Genomic DNA, 15,000 nt, shown 5'->3' on the forward strand with positions numbered 1-15,000 from the left:
TCTCTCTCTCTCACACACACACACACCATCTCTAATTCATCTTGTATCTTCCCATGACTCCTCACTTTCAGGGCTGGAATGAGACATTCTTGGACCACTTTGAAAGGAGGTAAAAGGGGGCGGGAGTGACAGCACAGAAGTAGAGCACTGCCCGCAGCCAACCCGGGATGGACCTGGGTTTGAATTCCGGCATCCCATATTCCCATATGGTCCCTGCCAGGAGCGATTTCTGAGAGCAGAGCAAGGAGTAACTACTGAGCGCTGCTGGATGAGACCTCAAAAAAAAAAAAAAAAAAAAAAAAAGGAAGGAGGTAAAGGGGTTTGGCCATGGACACAAAAATGAGAAAGAAATGTCTCAAAGCACTTGAGAAGCTTCTGCGAGGGGCTGATCACCTCTCTGCGGAACCCACGAGTGGCGTTTACATTTTTCAAGACGCCGTATTTCTGCATACAGTCAAATGCTTTTCCACACCACTTATAAAAATAAATACTGTACTTTATTCAGATCATAATAGCTCATTAGTGGAGGCTGGTTTAGGGCCCAGACCAAGAACCAGCAGTGGAGAGCTGGAGGCTCACTGAGCCTCACGCACGGGGCGCTGGTCCCCAGGGACAGGGGAACTGGGGACCAGGGGCTCAACTTTCTTAATTGTGAGCCTCATTAGTGGTGGTTGCTAAGCAAACCCCACACCTACCGCTGGTGCCTAGGAAGGAGGTAAACAGGACGTCATTGATTTCTAATGACTCCAGTGCCCAGGGCGACCTTTAATTATTATATTTTTGTTCTCTACACCTTAGTCATTAATGTAGAAAAACAAATTAGTTTATTTTCATGCGCTTGGGCAGATTCATAAATTGTCTCCCAGTGTTTTAGATCTGGTAGGAGGGGTGGAGGGGGCTTGGTGGGTCACACTTTCTCAGACTCAAGCGCCCACTTAGGGAAGGGTCTGGGAACAGGGTCTTTCAAACACACACACACACACCACTCCCTGGGACTGATCTGCAGCTCCCTTTGGTAAAGGAAGAGCCTTTAGGTGTCTCTATCATCCTTGGGGCAGTGAATAGGACACAGTGTTGGAGGAAATGGGCCTCCATTAAAGGGGGTGATGAACCTGGGTACAAACACGGAACCTCAGCTCAGTAGTGCCGAGGACAGTTGGGCTGTGAGCATGTCTGCACTCAGCGCCTGCCCCCCTGCTGTCCTGCCACCCCTGCACACCCAGACACCTCTTTCCAGGCACAAATAGAAAGCGCCTCACTTGGACACATCTGATGGAAATAAAATCATGTCGCCCCCCAACACACACATACACACATACACACACACACACACACACACACACACACACTCTATGTGGTGTCAAGTGAGGTCCTAAAGGCCTCTGGAAGGGAGCACAGAGGTACCCTGCTCCAATCACGGAGGCATGACAGGCTTCTGACACCCACCAATGGTCAAACTCCAACCAGATCCACACATTGGGAAACCTAGAGGTGAACCTGGAAAGCCAAGATCCAGGAGATGGGGCACAGCTGAGATGGGGCCGGGACCCAACCCCAGCCTGGGCTCAGGGTCTCCACCATGAGAGCAAGCCCAGTATGAGGGCCAGGCAGGCAGGGCAGGGCCGGGCAGGGCAGGGGTGGCAAAGGGACGCGGGTGTGCGCTGTGCCTACCATTGTCCAGATAAGAAGGGGCCGTACCTTCTGACGGGTCGAGGCGGCGCGCCCGCCGCCCGTGCTTCGAGTTGTTGTGCACGAACATGTTGTCAGACACAGCCAGCACGTGGCCGTCCACGTTGACTGTAGTGGACACGACCACCTGTGGAGACCAAGAGGAGAGTGAGGACAGGGCTGGGCTGATGGACACAGCTGACCTTCACCTACAGGCACTGTCTGCCCTCATCCTGTGTTGGAGGGCCCAGCAGCTCTGTTTACATCAAGGTACTGACTCTCCACCCCACAGCACAAATGATACTTTCTGTCTCTTCTCATGCTCCACAGTGCCTCCAACCCCCTTCAAGAGACCCTCTTCCAGCCAGCAGCTCCCGAGCCCCTTCAGCCGCTCATTGTTTGGATTGATCCACTGCCATATCGATCCAATAGTTTATCTAATTAAAATGGGTTCACCAGAGACCACTCCCCCCTGAAGAGCAGGTGAACTCGGAGTTGCTCCAGCAAGTTGCTCCCCACCCTGCCTGGTCTCCTGGCCCATCGCACGCACTGCCGCCACGATGCCCAGTGAGAGCTACATGAAGGACCCATCTCAGGTGAGGAAGTAGAGCCTTTCTTTGGGGATTCTTGGGTCTTACGGAGTGGGGCAGGAGCTGGCTGCAACCTCCCAGAGCCTGCCCAGAGGAGTGTGCGTTTCTTTTGAACCCCTTCTAGGGACCAGGGCAGAGGGTGGGGTGAGAGGGGGTGAGGTGGGGAAAGAACTAGCATGGGGAAGGATCTGTACCCCAGGAAGGGCTGCTTTGACCCAGGCCTACAGAGAGCAGGGTAAAGGGAGAAGGCCTCCTAACTGCCTTGGTCCTTTGCATGTCTGGCTAATGACAGGACAGCATGACCCAGGGCTATGGTCTTACAGATGGGCACAGTGTAAACAAAACAGTGTCGATGGAAGAAGCCATATCGGGAGGGTCAGTGTGGATGAGACTGTGGACAGAAGGGGCCATGTTGGGTCAGTGTGGATGGGACAGTGGGAACAGAGGGGTGAGAGTCTAAGGCTACTGAGGCTGGGCCCTAATGATCTGCCATAGCGCAAGGGGCCACCCCAGGGCTCATATGCCCAGCTGAGACCCAGGATGGAGGGTGGGGGTGAGATTTCCCATGAATTCATCCTGTAAGCCCAAAACTGCTCCATGCATATGTTCAAAAAGAAGTCCACGAGGAAAATGAGGAAGAGCCAACATGATGCTACATGAGTACAAGTATTTAAGAGTAACAAAGGACAAAACTGCACATGGCACGTGTAATGATTTTCGCAGAGTCGGTGATCCCTAAGAACCACCCTGGGGCGCCCCCAAGAGCTGTTTTTCTGCCGTCACTGACAGGCCTGTAGGATGTCACAATGCCCAGGAGGTCCAGAGGGGAAAGGAGGGAGAGTCTGTGGGTTGCTGCCACATGAGAAAAACAAGCAAAGGAAAAAAGAATAGTACATGGAGACCCTGACCTTGTCCACCCACCTTCTGGAGGCAAACTGTGCAGAAGTGTGGGTAGAGAGGAGCAGTGGCCCACAGAACAGAGCCCTCCAGAAAGAGTCAAGACTAGAGTGGGAGGGGAAAGTAGGAGGCCCCTGAGTGCAGAGGCCCCAGAGGGCATCAGGAGGGTGAAGGCAGGTAGGGCCGAGTAGACTCAGTGACACTTGCTCCAAGGAGGGAAGGAGAGAAGACGCTGCCCAGATACAGGCTCCCGAGTCCTGCTCCTCCCTCTGTGCTCCTCCCTCTTTGCTCCTCCCTCTGTGCTCCTCCGCCCATGTTCCTGCCTCTGAACTCCTCCCTCTAAGTTCTGTCCTCAGTGTTCCTCCTCTGTGCTCCTGACTCCATGGCTCTAGGAAAATGGTGAAAAAAAGCCTTGCCAAAGGCCCTTCTCTGAGCTCACCCAGAAATACTCAGTGACTCATGGGCACCCCAGACCAATTTCCCTGATGCCATCACTGACCACTGGCGGTTATTTCCCTGGGCTGAGATTTTGCCCCTGTGGGGATCCACCCAATCTTCTGGTAATAAAGACAGAGATGCAGCCTTGTGCTGACAGAGTGGATGATAGTATCCTGCACCCCTTCTCCTGGAGTCCTCCCAAAACACCATACAGGAGCTGACTGGGATGAGAGCCTGAGGGCCCAAAAGGAAGCTGAGGAGAAGCAGGGTATAGCCTGGAGGGCAATGATGGAGAGACATGAGGCCCTTCGTGGGGGACCGAAGGTCCAGTTACGACCAAGTCAGGCTTTTGCCCCAAAATCCCCAAGTGCAGCCAAGAGTAGAGTCCTAGCCCAGCTCCCAACTTTTGAGAGGCCAAACTGTGCCATTGAGATATGTCCCCAGAGATTGACCCACCACCAGTCACTAAAGGAGGCCTCTGGGTTGGCCACAGATGAGGGCTCCCTTGGCATGTGCCCCCCCCCAGGCATGGGAGGATTTGTCCAGCCCGAGAGGCATGAGGGTCTATGAGACCAGCCAGGCCCTCCCTCAGGGAGTCTGGCTGAGGCCACCAGACCCTGTGACAAACCTTCCATCCGGCTGGTGGGTACCCCTGGATGCCCCGTTTCCCTGCAGGCGTGGCCCCAAGGTACATACCTGGAACCTCCGCATATCTCGGGGGTTTCCTGCATTCTTCAAACAGTTCTGGTTGCACTTGAGGAAAAACTTTAGAAAGAATCTATAGAGACAAAACGGGTGTGGGGTGGGGGTGAGGGATGTATGTTAGAGGCATCAGAAGACAGATGGCTGAACACCCCCAGGCTGCCTCTAGGGGGCGATGGGAAGAGGCACAGGCAGTTGTCCTGGGACTGTGTTCCAGCAGATAGCAACAGCTTGTCTGGGTCCCTGCCCACCCTGGGTGGGGGGCTCTGGATGGGCGACAGCCAAAGCATTCACAGACACCCCTAAGCCCACATGTGAGTGAGGTACAGAGCCCAGCAGGACTGGGGAGTCCCCCACGCTCCCCACTCCGAGGGCATCTCCTGGAAGGCCTAGATGCTACCACAGGGCCCATGCCTAGAATGGCTGGTAGGGGCTCTGGCCTCCAACTGGGTTCCCCCAGTTTGTGGATACAATCACAATCAATTGGTCAGCAGACACGAGAATCAAAGCTGAGTGGGCATGAGCCTCAGGGGGGCCTGGTGGGGTGGGTCCCAGAACAGAGGACGTCAGTGGTCCCTGTCACCGCGCAGAAGACAGCCCTGCCCCTCCTCTGCACCCTGTGCCCAGATGAGCCTAGCAGTGTACAGGGAGGAGTTGGTGGCTGAGTGTGAAGACACTTGCTTTGATCCTGCTGACCCCGACTCTGGAGGACCCCAAGAAAGGTGGGGGGCTCCCATATGCCCCTATTTACACTTCATAGATCCCTGGAAAGACAGCCCAGAGCTCAGGCAGGAAGAGGTGCATGCCTGCTAGTGGAGTGCAGTCCCCTAGGATGTCAGGACACAGCTTTGGGGGGGTTTCCGGCCATTCTGCCCACAGTAGGGGACACTGGGAACTGTAGGCACTTGATCAAATGTCCTCAACATCACAAGGCCCGACCATTTTCGGGTGCAATTTCCATCTTTTATTAACTCCCACACCTCTCCCTGGTGCCCGTGACCACACACACACACACACACACACACACACACACACACACACACACACACACACACACACACACACACCATCTGCCAGGGGGCGCGCGGTCATTTGATATTCCACACACCCCCCCCTTGTCTCCCCACCATGCGCACAATTAAGCCCCAAGCCGAGGCAGCGAGTGAGGAGCACCTGCGGCCGCACCGCAGCCCTAACAAGGTGAGGGCGCAGCAAAGTTATCGTCCTGTCAGGCAATTAGGTGAGCAGGGGGACGGCCCCCCTGGCGCCCGGCGCCCCACATGCCCGCCCTGCTAATCTGCAGAGCTGCCTCGTTAGGGAGCTCAGGGCAGCGGGTGCTGAGGACATGTAAGCCAGGCTCCCATGCCATGCCCAGCCAAACAGGCTGCAGAAGCTGGACATCACATGGCTCAGAGCTGAGCCTCAACCTGGGGGCCACATGGGATGCAAAACCCTGCAGGCGTGTGTTCGAGGACTGTCTTTGCATCCGTGGTGGACACCAGGTGTCCCCAGTCGGTCCCACTTGCCCAGGTCACTCCAAAATTCTCTGGTCAAGAGGAGTCACGAGTGGGAAAAGGCCCATGTGACCACAGAGGGCAGACTCTTGGCAGGACAAAGCCAGTGTGGCCCCAAGTAGGCTGTGCTCACTTGGGGCCATGTTTGCTGCAGGGACTCTAGCACGCGACACATGGAAGCATGTCTGTGCAGAGCCATATAAACATACACCACACACATACAGTGCCCAGAGTGCACACAGCCACAGGCATGCAAACGCACATGCAACAGCCACAAATGCGACATGTTTTGTTCCTCACATGTGCACATACACCTGTACACACATGCATATACCTGTGGGGACAGGCACGAACACACACACACATACACAAGCACATGTCTTTGAGGCGTGGCAAGGAGCCATTCATGTGGCCAGGAGGTGGTGGAGTCGGAGTCCTCAGAGCCCACAAACAACCCCTCACACCACCACTCAGCAAGGAAGGGGGAGGCCAATCCACACTCGTCCCCTTTGGGCTGTCTTTAGCTCAAGGATTCAATTAAGCTTTGTCGAGGTGGGCAGCAGGATGCAGCCAGAGCATGGCCAGCAACACAACCAGGCGGGTGAGGAGGTACTGCGGGGAGTAGAGGGTTGCTTCCGGCCAGGGGGCCGAGGGCTGAGTCGATGACGCCCCCAGTCTTTCATCGGTGCCTTTAATTGGCCTTTTCCTCCGAAATATTTGACAACCGCTTTCCATATCTCTTCCAGACCCTGGTACACAAAGGATTTAATACTCTTGTTATGAAAGGAAAAATCTCTCCTATGTCAGAAAATCTTTGGCTTTAACACCAATAAACTCTTTATTACTGCTAAACACGGGTCTGCCGCCCGATGCCAGAGTGCGAGGGAAATGCTAACCTGTCATTAGGACACTCTGTTGATTGTCCACCACGCTCCTTCACATCTGTTGGCCCATCATCAAAATGACCATTATGTACACGGATTTCCTGACCCTGTCTTTATTTCCCTAAAGAGTCATCATCTTTCACAGTAGGTACCAGAGTAAATCAAGCTTGAAATATGGCCTTTATTTACTTGTTTCTCCGGGGCAGGAGGTGGGCAACAGCTTGGGGCCAGCACACCCTCGATTCTTCTCAGGAGCCCTGAGCCTGGCATACCCTCAATTTTCAGGAGGCCCATACCCAGCACACCCTCGATTCTCCTCAGGAACATAGTGCCCAGTACACCCTCACATCTCTTCAGGAGATCGTACCCACCACACCCTCAGTTCTCTTCAGGAACCCCATGTGCAGCACACCTCGGTTCTCCTCAGGAGATCGTTTCCAGCATATCTTCGGTTCTCAGAAGCCCTGCACCCAGCACATCCTCACCTTTCCTCAGGAGATTGTGCCCAGCACACCCTCGATTCTCCTCTGGAGCCCCGTGCCTGGCATATCTCAATTCTCCTCAAAAGCCCCATGCCTGGAACACTCTCAATTCTCTTCAGGAGCGCTGTACCCCAACCACATGCGCAGGAAATTCTCAGATGTGGTTGGAGGGGACCAGACAGACTCCAGGCTCTTGATTTCGAGGATGCAAAGAAGAGGCCCAGGGCTGTCTCAAGCCCCTCAGAGGGGACCTCGTTCTCGTCTGACACATGTAGGGTGAATCCAAGTGCACCCGGGGAGGGGATATGGGGACAGCCATGGCAGTGGGCCTCCCAGATGGGCATGATGGGCCCCAGGTCTGTAGGACAACTCCAAGGCTCCAAACAGAGGTGGCGCTTGTCTGAGTACACAGCAAGACTCTCCTTCACATCCATCCTCTCCAGTGCCCATGCCTTTGCAGACATCAGGGTGCTCTATTCATAGGGACCCCGACTCCAGTCCAGCCCTGCCTGGGTAGCCCCACAGGTAGTACCCAACGAGGGGGGGACCAAGAACCCACAGCAGTGACTAAGTTCCACATCAGTTCCGTTTCTGTGTGTTTAAGCTATGAATTAGTTCATTTCTATTTACTTTTATGAAGCTGATTAACCAGAGCTTCTCTATCTGATGAAAATCATTTTAATTGTAGTGTTAGGCTCCTGTGTAATATCCATTACATTACGGACTGTTTAAATTCTACATGGGTATTGTGGAAATTGGTCCTTGGTGAGCCCGCAGCCAATTAGGACCAAACAGCCCTCCTTTAAACGGCCACAGAACTTCGTGGTGGTGCTCAGGACAATCAGAAACAAAGAAGGCTGTTTAATTGTAATTTAATGGAATATCAAGGAACCCGTGGCATTAGATGCTGGCAACAGAGAGCAGGAGAGAAAAATTAACTGCAATTATGTTTGATTAAAGCTATCCTTCTCAATAATCAGTGGTCCTGACAGGCCATGGGGCTCCAGTGGGTTCCAGGATGGCAAAAGGTGTTGAGCAATATTAGGGCCAATAAAGGAGATATTAGCATAGCTAATTACAACCCTGCAGAACCTGTAAAGGGGGCCTCTGTGTATTGTAATGTGTGAAGTAATTGGCCAAGGCCATTATCAATTACATAAGGAATGAATTTGGTTTGTCAGAAAAGCTGACGAGCAGCATTTCCTCCGACACCCTCCTCCCCCTCACGTGGACACGGAGTGAGGAACTTGGCCACTTGCATCCAGGCGGCGGGATCTTGCCAGTGTGGCCGGATCACGGGTAAATCCCCATGCCAGGGAGTGCCGGGTAATTAATACGGCTCCTCCGCTCGCTCCGCCTGCCCCAGGATTGCTGCTTTCACCTACGAATCCACTAATCATGTAATAATGGTTTCCTTCCCTCTGGTCAAAGGAGGGAGGAATCGTCTCTATAGAAATGGGGGGGCCTGGGAGCCCTCGCCAGTGGGCACTTGGGTGGAGGAGGAAACTCTAAGTGACAGTAACTGCCAGCCTCCTGCCTCTGGAGTTAGGAATTGTCTGAAATCATCCAATCTCTGCATCTGCAGTGCCCACGTGCAGGCAACTTTTCTTTTTTCCATTTTGTTTTGGTTGTTGTTTTGGCCTACAAAGGCAGTGCTCAGTTTCCTCCTGGCTCTGCAGTTATGGATCATTCCTGGCGGTGCTCAGGCTCAGGGGACCCTATGGGATGCCAAGGATTAAAACCGGGTCAGCTGCATGCAAAGCCAGCACCCTCCCTGCTGTGCTGTCACTCTGCCAGAAGGAAACTTTGGAGGTATCTGAAGCATCCAGTTAGACTACTGGGAGCTCGGGATGGGGCACAGGGACCACCTGCTGTGACCAGCGCCAGCCCCTCCATGCATCGACCTGGCTCCAACCAGAACTTCATCCTCAGCCCTAGCAAGCACAACCTTCTCTCAGACCCCTAGTGATGGGAGGCCCACACTCTGGGGAGGCGTTCAACAGCCTGTTTCAGGGTCTTATAGGGCAGAAACAGATTCAACCTGGGACAAGCTTCTGGGTCCCTTCAATCAAAATACCCAAAACATGTACATGTAAGTCTTGGCCTTGACAGAGAGGGGCCAGCAGCTCCTCTTCCACTGCTCCCCCATATCACAGAGCCAGGACAAGAGAGGCCACTGGGGAAACTTGGCAGGAAAGGCAGAAAATGGGAGCCCCCCCTACAGGTGGTCTGCTTAGTGTAGGGGTGCTCCATAGGGTCTGAACTCAGGAATGGGGGGTGGGGACAGCACATCCTTGGGCACTGGGAAGCGGAGTCTCAGCACGCCCCTATAAAGACCAAGGGCCACCACAGGGTTTTTTATTTTTTGTTTGCTCCTGGTGGGGCCACACCTGGCGACACTCAGGGGTTCCCTTTGGCTCTGTGCTCAGAAATCACTCCTGGCAGGCTTGGGTAAACATAGGATTCTGGGGATTGAATCTGGGTTGGCCACAGGCAAACACCCTCCCCGTTGTGCCATCATCAGTCCGGCCCCTACCACAGGTTTGACTGCACCCGTCCATGCTGCCCCATGGCATCACTTCCTTCCCACCAGCTCCTGTCCCAGAGAGGCATAGAGTGCAGGGGTGTGCCACCAGCTGTGGCTAGGGTGGCCCTGGGCTGTGGCGTGGGCAGCAAAGAGTTAAGAGACAGCTGCAAGGATAGAGCCTTCAAGAGACTTTTCCCCGACTGATAAGAAAGTGGCCGTGGAGGGCCGCCTGAGTCCCCACTAATTACTGGGAAGTCCCTGAAAGCAGTGGCCGCAGCTGGCGTGAGCGCGCCCGGCCATCAGCGCGGCTGTATTGATTACTGAGCAATTCTAGCTGATCGGCTCCGGGTGCTGGGCAGACAATGTGCTTCCTTGAGCAGCTGTAATGAGCAGTTCCTCTACAAGGCTACACTCTGCTGACATCAGATCTGCGCTCGGAGATAGAACACAGGTCAATACAGATCGGATTTCCAAAATGCAGGGGTCTCAACGCCAGCCCCCGCCTGCTCCCGCGCCTGCCATTAGCCATTCGTTCCTTAATGCCATACAGGAGGGGAAAAGAAAAAAAAAAAGAAAGAAAGAAAGAAAAAAAGAAATGGCTCCATTAGCCTGATTTATTCCTCAAATATGCCATGACAAATTGTTTCAACACGAGACTTATTAAATTCTTGTACATCTCAAGGTATAGGTCCCCGGTCCCACATGGGCCCTCCGTGACGTCATGGCCAGCAGGGCACAGGGTGCAAGGACCAAATTTTACAGCTGTGGCTCACATTTCCTTTGTGAGGGGACCCCCCCCCACCCACCCACACTGCTCCCATCCTCCCTGTCAGGGCGGCCCAGCTCCTGCGGGGGCCATGTCCCCCTCCACACCCAAGATTCCGCATGGAAGTGCAGGTGGGGGAGGATTTACCAAGATCCAGGCTTGACTCTCAGTTCAACAATTACTGGCCTTTGTCTGGGGCGCTCTCGACTGTAGCACAGAGGTTGTCTCCAGTGAACTGCAGTTATTTTACTTTCCCTCGCCGTAGTAACCACACCGCATTAACAATATTTGTACTACAATCGCCAGGGGACCCACTTCCCAGATTCTATCACTTCTTTATCTCCTGACAAATACCTCACTATCGAACATTATTAGGTTTAGAAAATTAACCCTTCCCGGCCTGGAGAAGCATGCAGTCCCGTCGTCCAGCCCAGGACCCCTTATCACAAAATTTCTGCTCTCATCGGATTCCTTTTCATCACAATTTCAGCCATGGCTGTCAAGAGGTACTTACAGATACCATGATCTTGTACTTGGGCAATGATTCTCATTAAAATGATGCCAAAGATCTGATGGGATTTAATAGCTTTTCCGGCCAGTTCAGTATCTAGCTTCGATCCCGCCAGCCCGAGTTGGGGAGGAACGTGTCTGACTTGCCTTAGACTCTCCCGGGTCACTTGACCGTGGTGCGGGAAGGAGAGATGCAAACAGACTGGTCTCTGCTTACTGCAGCCTTGTCAGAATTCCAGCAAGGAATTTCTGCAGCCTGTGCCCGGGCTTTCCACCATGGTTTGGCTACAACCCCCTGGCACAACAGCCAGGAAGCGGGACACAGTGTCTGTTGACCCAGGGGCTCCCCTTCCACTGGTTCCTCAGTTTCTAATGGGCCACACTGAGCCCGCCCTGCCAGCCCAGCAGATCGCTCGCCCTGTCAATCAGTCTCTATTTTGTCTTTGGCTCCGGGCTCATTAAAACAGCGGCCAGGCTCCCTCTGGACACGGGTCTATTTGCTAGCTCTGATCACGAAGCTCCTTATTTAAGAAAAACACCAGGATCACTTGCCTCACGTCAGATGCACCCCTGACTTGTTGCCAGTTCCAGGGGAGAACCCAATAGAGACTGCGGGGATAGATCAAGCGCCTTGCAGCTCTGACTCAGGATTTCAAACCTCGCCCACTACCCAAGTGCAAACACGGGCTCTGGAGCCTGGAAGACAGTGGGGTTCACCCGGTCCTCTGTCTCCCCTCATCTCATCGTCCACTGTGGAGATGCATGTCACACTTGCACCGGCACACTCACGCACCACAGGCAGGTGTCGGAATCTGCCGTCTCCCATCTCCAATCCGGGAAGACCCTATTTCTCGTCCCCCTGCCCGCCAGCCCCGGCTCCCACCCATCGCAGCTTAATTAAGAACTATCCTCTTTGTGGGCTGAATTATTAATACAAAAATCACATTCTAAATCAAGCCTGAGCACGCAGGCGGGACACCAGAGTGGAGCCCTGCCTGCACCGGCCTCTCCAGCCTTTTAGGTTCTGATTAAAAACTTATTAAAACATTATAAATGATTAATGGGAACACAGCTCTGAGTGGCAATTATTAGTTTTAATGCAGGTAATGCAGCTTAATGAGGGGGCACATGTGTGCTGAGCTTTAACTTCATTACTCCTGCGTGTCAACAAATACAAGAGGAATGTGAGTCCAGCCCATCCATTACCCAGCGAGTGCCCAGGGCCTCGCATCTCCCGGGCGAGGAGCCATAAATTAATCCCTCTCGGTGGCTCAGAGAAGGGCCAAGGTGTTGGCATCATGACCGGACTGCCCTGCATGGGATGACTGCTCCCGCCACTTTTCCCGAAGCACTCGTGTCCAAGCCGCTGCAGCCTCTTTCCTTCTTGGCCTTGAAAGGCGACTTTCATACCTTGCCCCATGTCAGGCACCCACCTTGCTCAGAAGGACCCCAGCCAGTGGCTGACCAACCGGGGCTTCAGGAATGGGAGAACAGCTTCTCTTTCTCTCTCTCTCTCTCTCTCTCTCTCTCTCTCTCTCTCTCTCTCTCTCTCTCTCTCTCTCTCCCTTTCTCTTTTCTCTCTTTCTTTCTCTTTCTTTCTCTCCTCTCTCTCTCTCTCTCTCTCTCTCTCTCTCTCTCTCTCTCTCTCTCTCAACACGCATGTCCCTGAAGGCCAGGCAGGCCCAGAATGTGGACGCTGAGTGACAACATCAACCAGGGAGGCAGGACATGCGTCTCCACCCCCAAGGAGGCCAGACCAGCCCTGGCCCCCGCCCCACCTGGCCCCTCCACATACATTCGGCCTCCACCCAGTTTCCCATGTCACATCATCTTTTTTCTTTCTGTGCGTGTGACAAGTAGTTCCACGCGGGCGGATTTCCACTCTGCATTTGAAGAGTACTTGGGACTATTTGCATCATTTTCTCACTAATGTATAATATATGGCTCTAAAGTGAGTTCAGGACTGTCTTGTTACCCAGCATAAAAAAGTGAGAGCAATAAAGATACATTAGTTCTCCCGAGCGCAGCCACACTGCCACGCGGCCAGGAAAGGTTGTGCTCAGAGTGGAGCGGGACCTTTGTGCCTTTGCCTAAGACAATGGTGGAGTAAAGAAAATGTCAAATCAAGAGAAGCCGAATTTAGAGACGTGGCCGGCCGGAATGACGCGGGGGCCATATTTTGCGCCACGATAATGCTGCTGGCAGCGGAGGCCCGTGTCTCTGATTCATCTCGGGCTGCCTAGCAAAGCTTTGTCAGTCTGTGCAAGGTATAAATAATTCAGGGTGAGAGATGGCAATTACAGGCCCTGCACAACCAAAATGAATATTTTATGAGGACTAAAACAGCTCTGGAATGAATCATACACGGGCTCGCGCACATGGTGAGTGGGCGCACATGCCAGCTTCGAGAAGGGATGCGGCGCCGCGCACGGCCACGTCCCTCCAGCATCCGCCTCCAGGGGGCCTGGTGGAAATTCCTGCCACTGCCACTGCCAAGGGGTGGGGGCTGGGGGGGAGAGAATTTGGGGACCACAAACATTTTTCGTCAGCTCTGGAGCTGGCGTTTGGTTTGGTTTGGTTTGGTTTGGTTTCTTTTCATTTCGTTTGGGGATGGCTGTTTGGGGCCACACCTGACTGTGCCCAGGGCTTATTCCTCGACACCAGTGGGAGACCAGCAAGACCAGTGTTGTCCCTGCTGTCTCCAGACTCTGACCTTTGGGTTCCCTGAGTACATTATTTAGATTCTTGATCAACATGGACAAGACGATGTTTGAACACCAGCACTGAAGGAAGAATGGCTGTGGGATCCTTGGTGAAAGGATCCTTGGCCCTTCCCAAGCCCCAGAACAGTCCTCCCCTCCTCACTCTCCCCTTCTTCCGCAGCCCTGTCCCCACTATCCTGAACCTGGAAGGTTTGGGAACCCTGTGGAGGGCCACACCACCGTAGCTCCATGTCCTCCTGTCCCAGCTTCGCATGTAAGAGTGACTTTCTCACTTTGAAAAGCGCGGCCCCCGAATGGGGATAGGATTGTGCCCCAGAGATCTTGAAAGGCTGAAAAGATGGTCTCACCGGTCACGTTTCCTCCCCAACGTGCCTGGTGAGCCGCACGAACAAACCCCAACATTGTGTGCAAGGCCGCGCAGGCCAGGCCGAGCTGAATGGCCGCCCTGTTCGCCCAGCCACTGATACCTGGGCCTTTGTAGGAGAGGGCGGGCAGGGACCCCAACACCAGCACCACACAAGGGCCCTCTGTGCACACCCTGAGCCTGTGGGAACCGAACACCAGAGCCTTCCACACTTCCCTCAGACCCATCTCCCCACATTGTTGACGAAAACAAGGCGATTAGGTATATTAATAATTTGATAAATAGGGATTTGCCCTTAATTATTCATGAAGAACATTTGGCAACAGTAAAATTCTATTCGCAGAACAGGTTTATAAACCAGCTAATTGTAAATTAAGTATGCAAGAGAAAATTGCTAACCTTGAAATGAGAATATTTTACGATTCTGCAGCCACCTCACGGAAAGGTGGGGTCTCTAGGCCACAAGCTCAGGAGGGCTGGAGGGTTGCAGGAAGGGCCCATTGGTCACCGGGGCAGAGAGACCATTAGCCCATTGCAGAAGGCAAGGGAGTCATACACAGGATATACCGGTCCATAGTGTGGACAAGAGGTGGTCCCAGGTGTGGATATGAGGTAGTTGTAAGAGTAAACACAGGATGGTCCTAGGTGTAAACATGGGGTATCCTGAGTGTGGGGTACAAACTCAGCCAGCCCCGGGCAGCCCTCCCTTTCCTCTAGCTGGGGGGTCATCCCTGAGCAGATGGGGGGTCCAATCCTACAGTGTCTCTTCTGCCCACTAGGGGGCCAGTGGGATCAGATCCTGCAAACAGCCGGGCCCGCTGCCCAGTGGGACCTTCCCAGAGGGTCGGGCCCCTGGGTGCGCCCAGCTGTGCAGACTGGGGGCAGCAGAAATCAGCTCCATGAGCAGAGCCACAGGGGTTTCTGGATGTCTTGGC

At 53.7% G+C, this 15,000-nt stretch overlaps 1 protein-coding gene across 4 annotated transcripts in view; it reads right to left on the reverse strand.

The window, feature by feature from the left end:
- EBF3 (EBF transcription factor 3) overlaps positions 1 to 15,000 on the reverse strand; it is a 104,313-nt gene that overhangs the window by 32,806 nt on the left and 56,507 nt on the right. For all 4 annotated transcript variants that reach the window (XM_049790601.1, XM_049790600.1, XM_049790599.1 and 1 more), the window contains exons 7-8: positions 4,290 to 4,371; positions 1,699 to 1,816 (exon numbers count right to left, since the gene is read on the reverse strand). In XM_049790601.1, coding sequence (XP_049646558.1) covers positions 1,699 to 1,816; positions 4,290 to 4,371 — 200 coding nt within the window. The remainder of the gene's footprint in view (positions 1 to 1,698; positions 1,817 to 4,289; positions 4,372 to 15,000) is intronic.

This window comes from Suncus etruscus, chromosome 17 (assembly GCF_024139225.1).
Source record: "Suncus etruscus isolate mSunEtr1 chromosome 17, mSunEtr1.pri.cur, whole genome shotgun sequence".
Lineage (NCBI taxonomy): Eukaryota > Metazoa > Chordata > Mammalia > Eulipotyphla > Soricidae > Suncus > Suncus etruscus.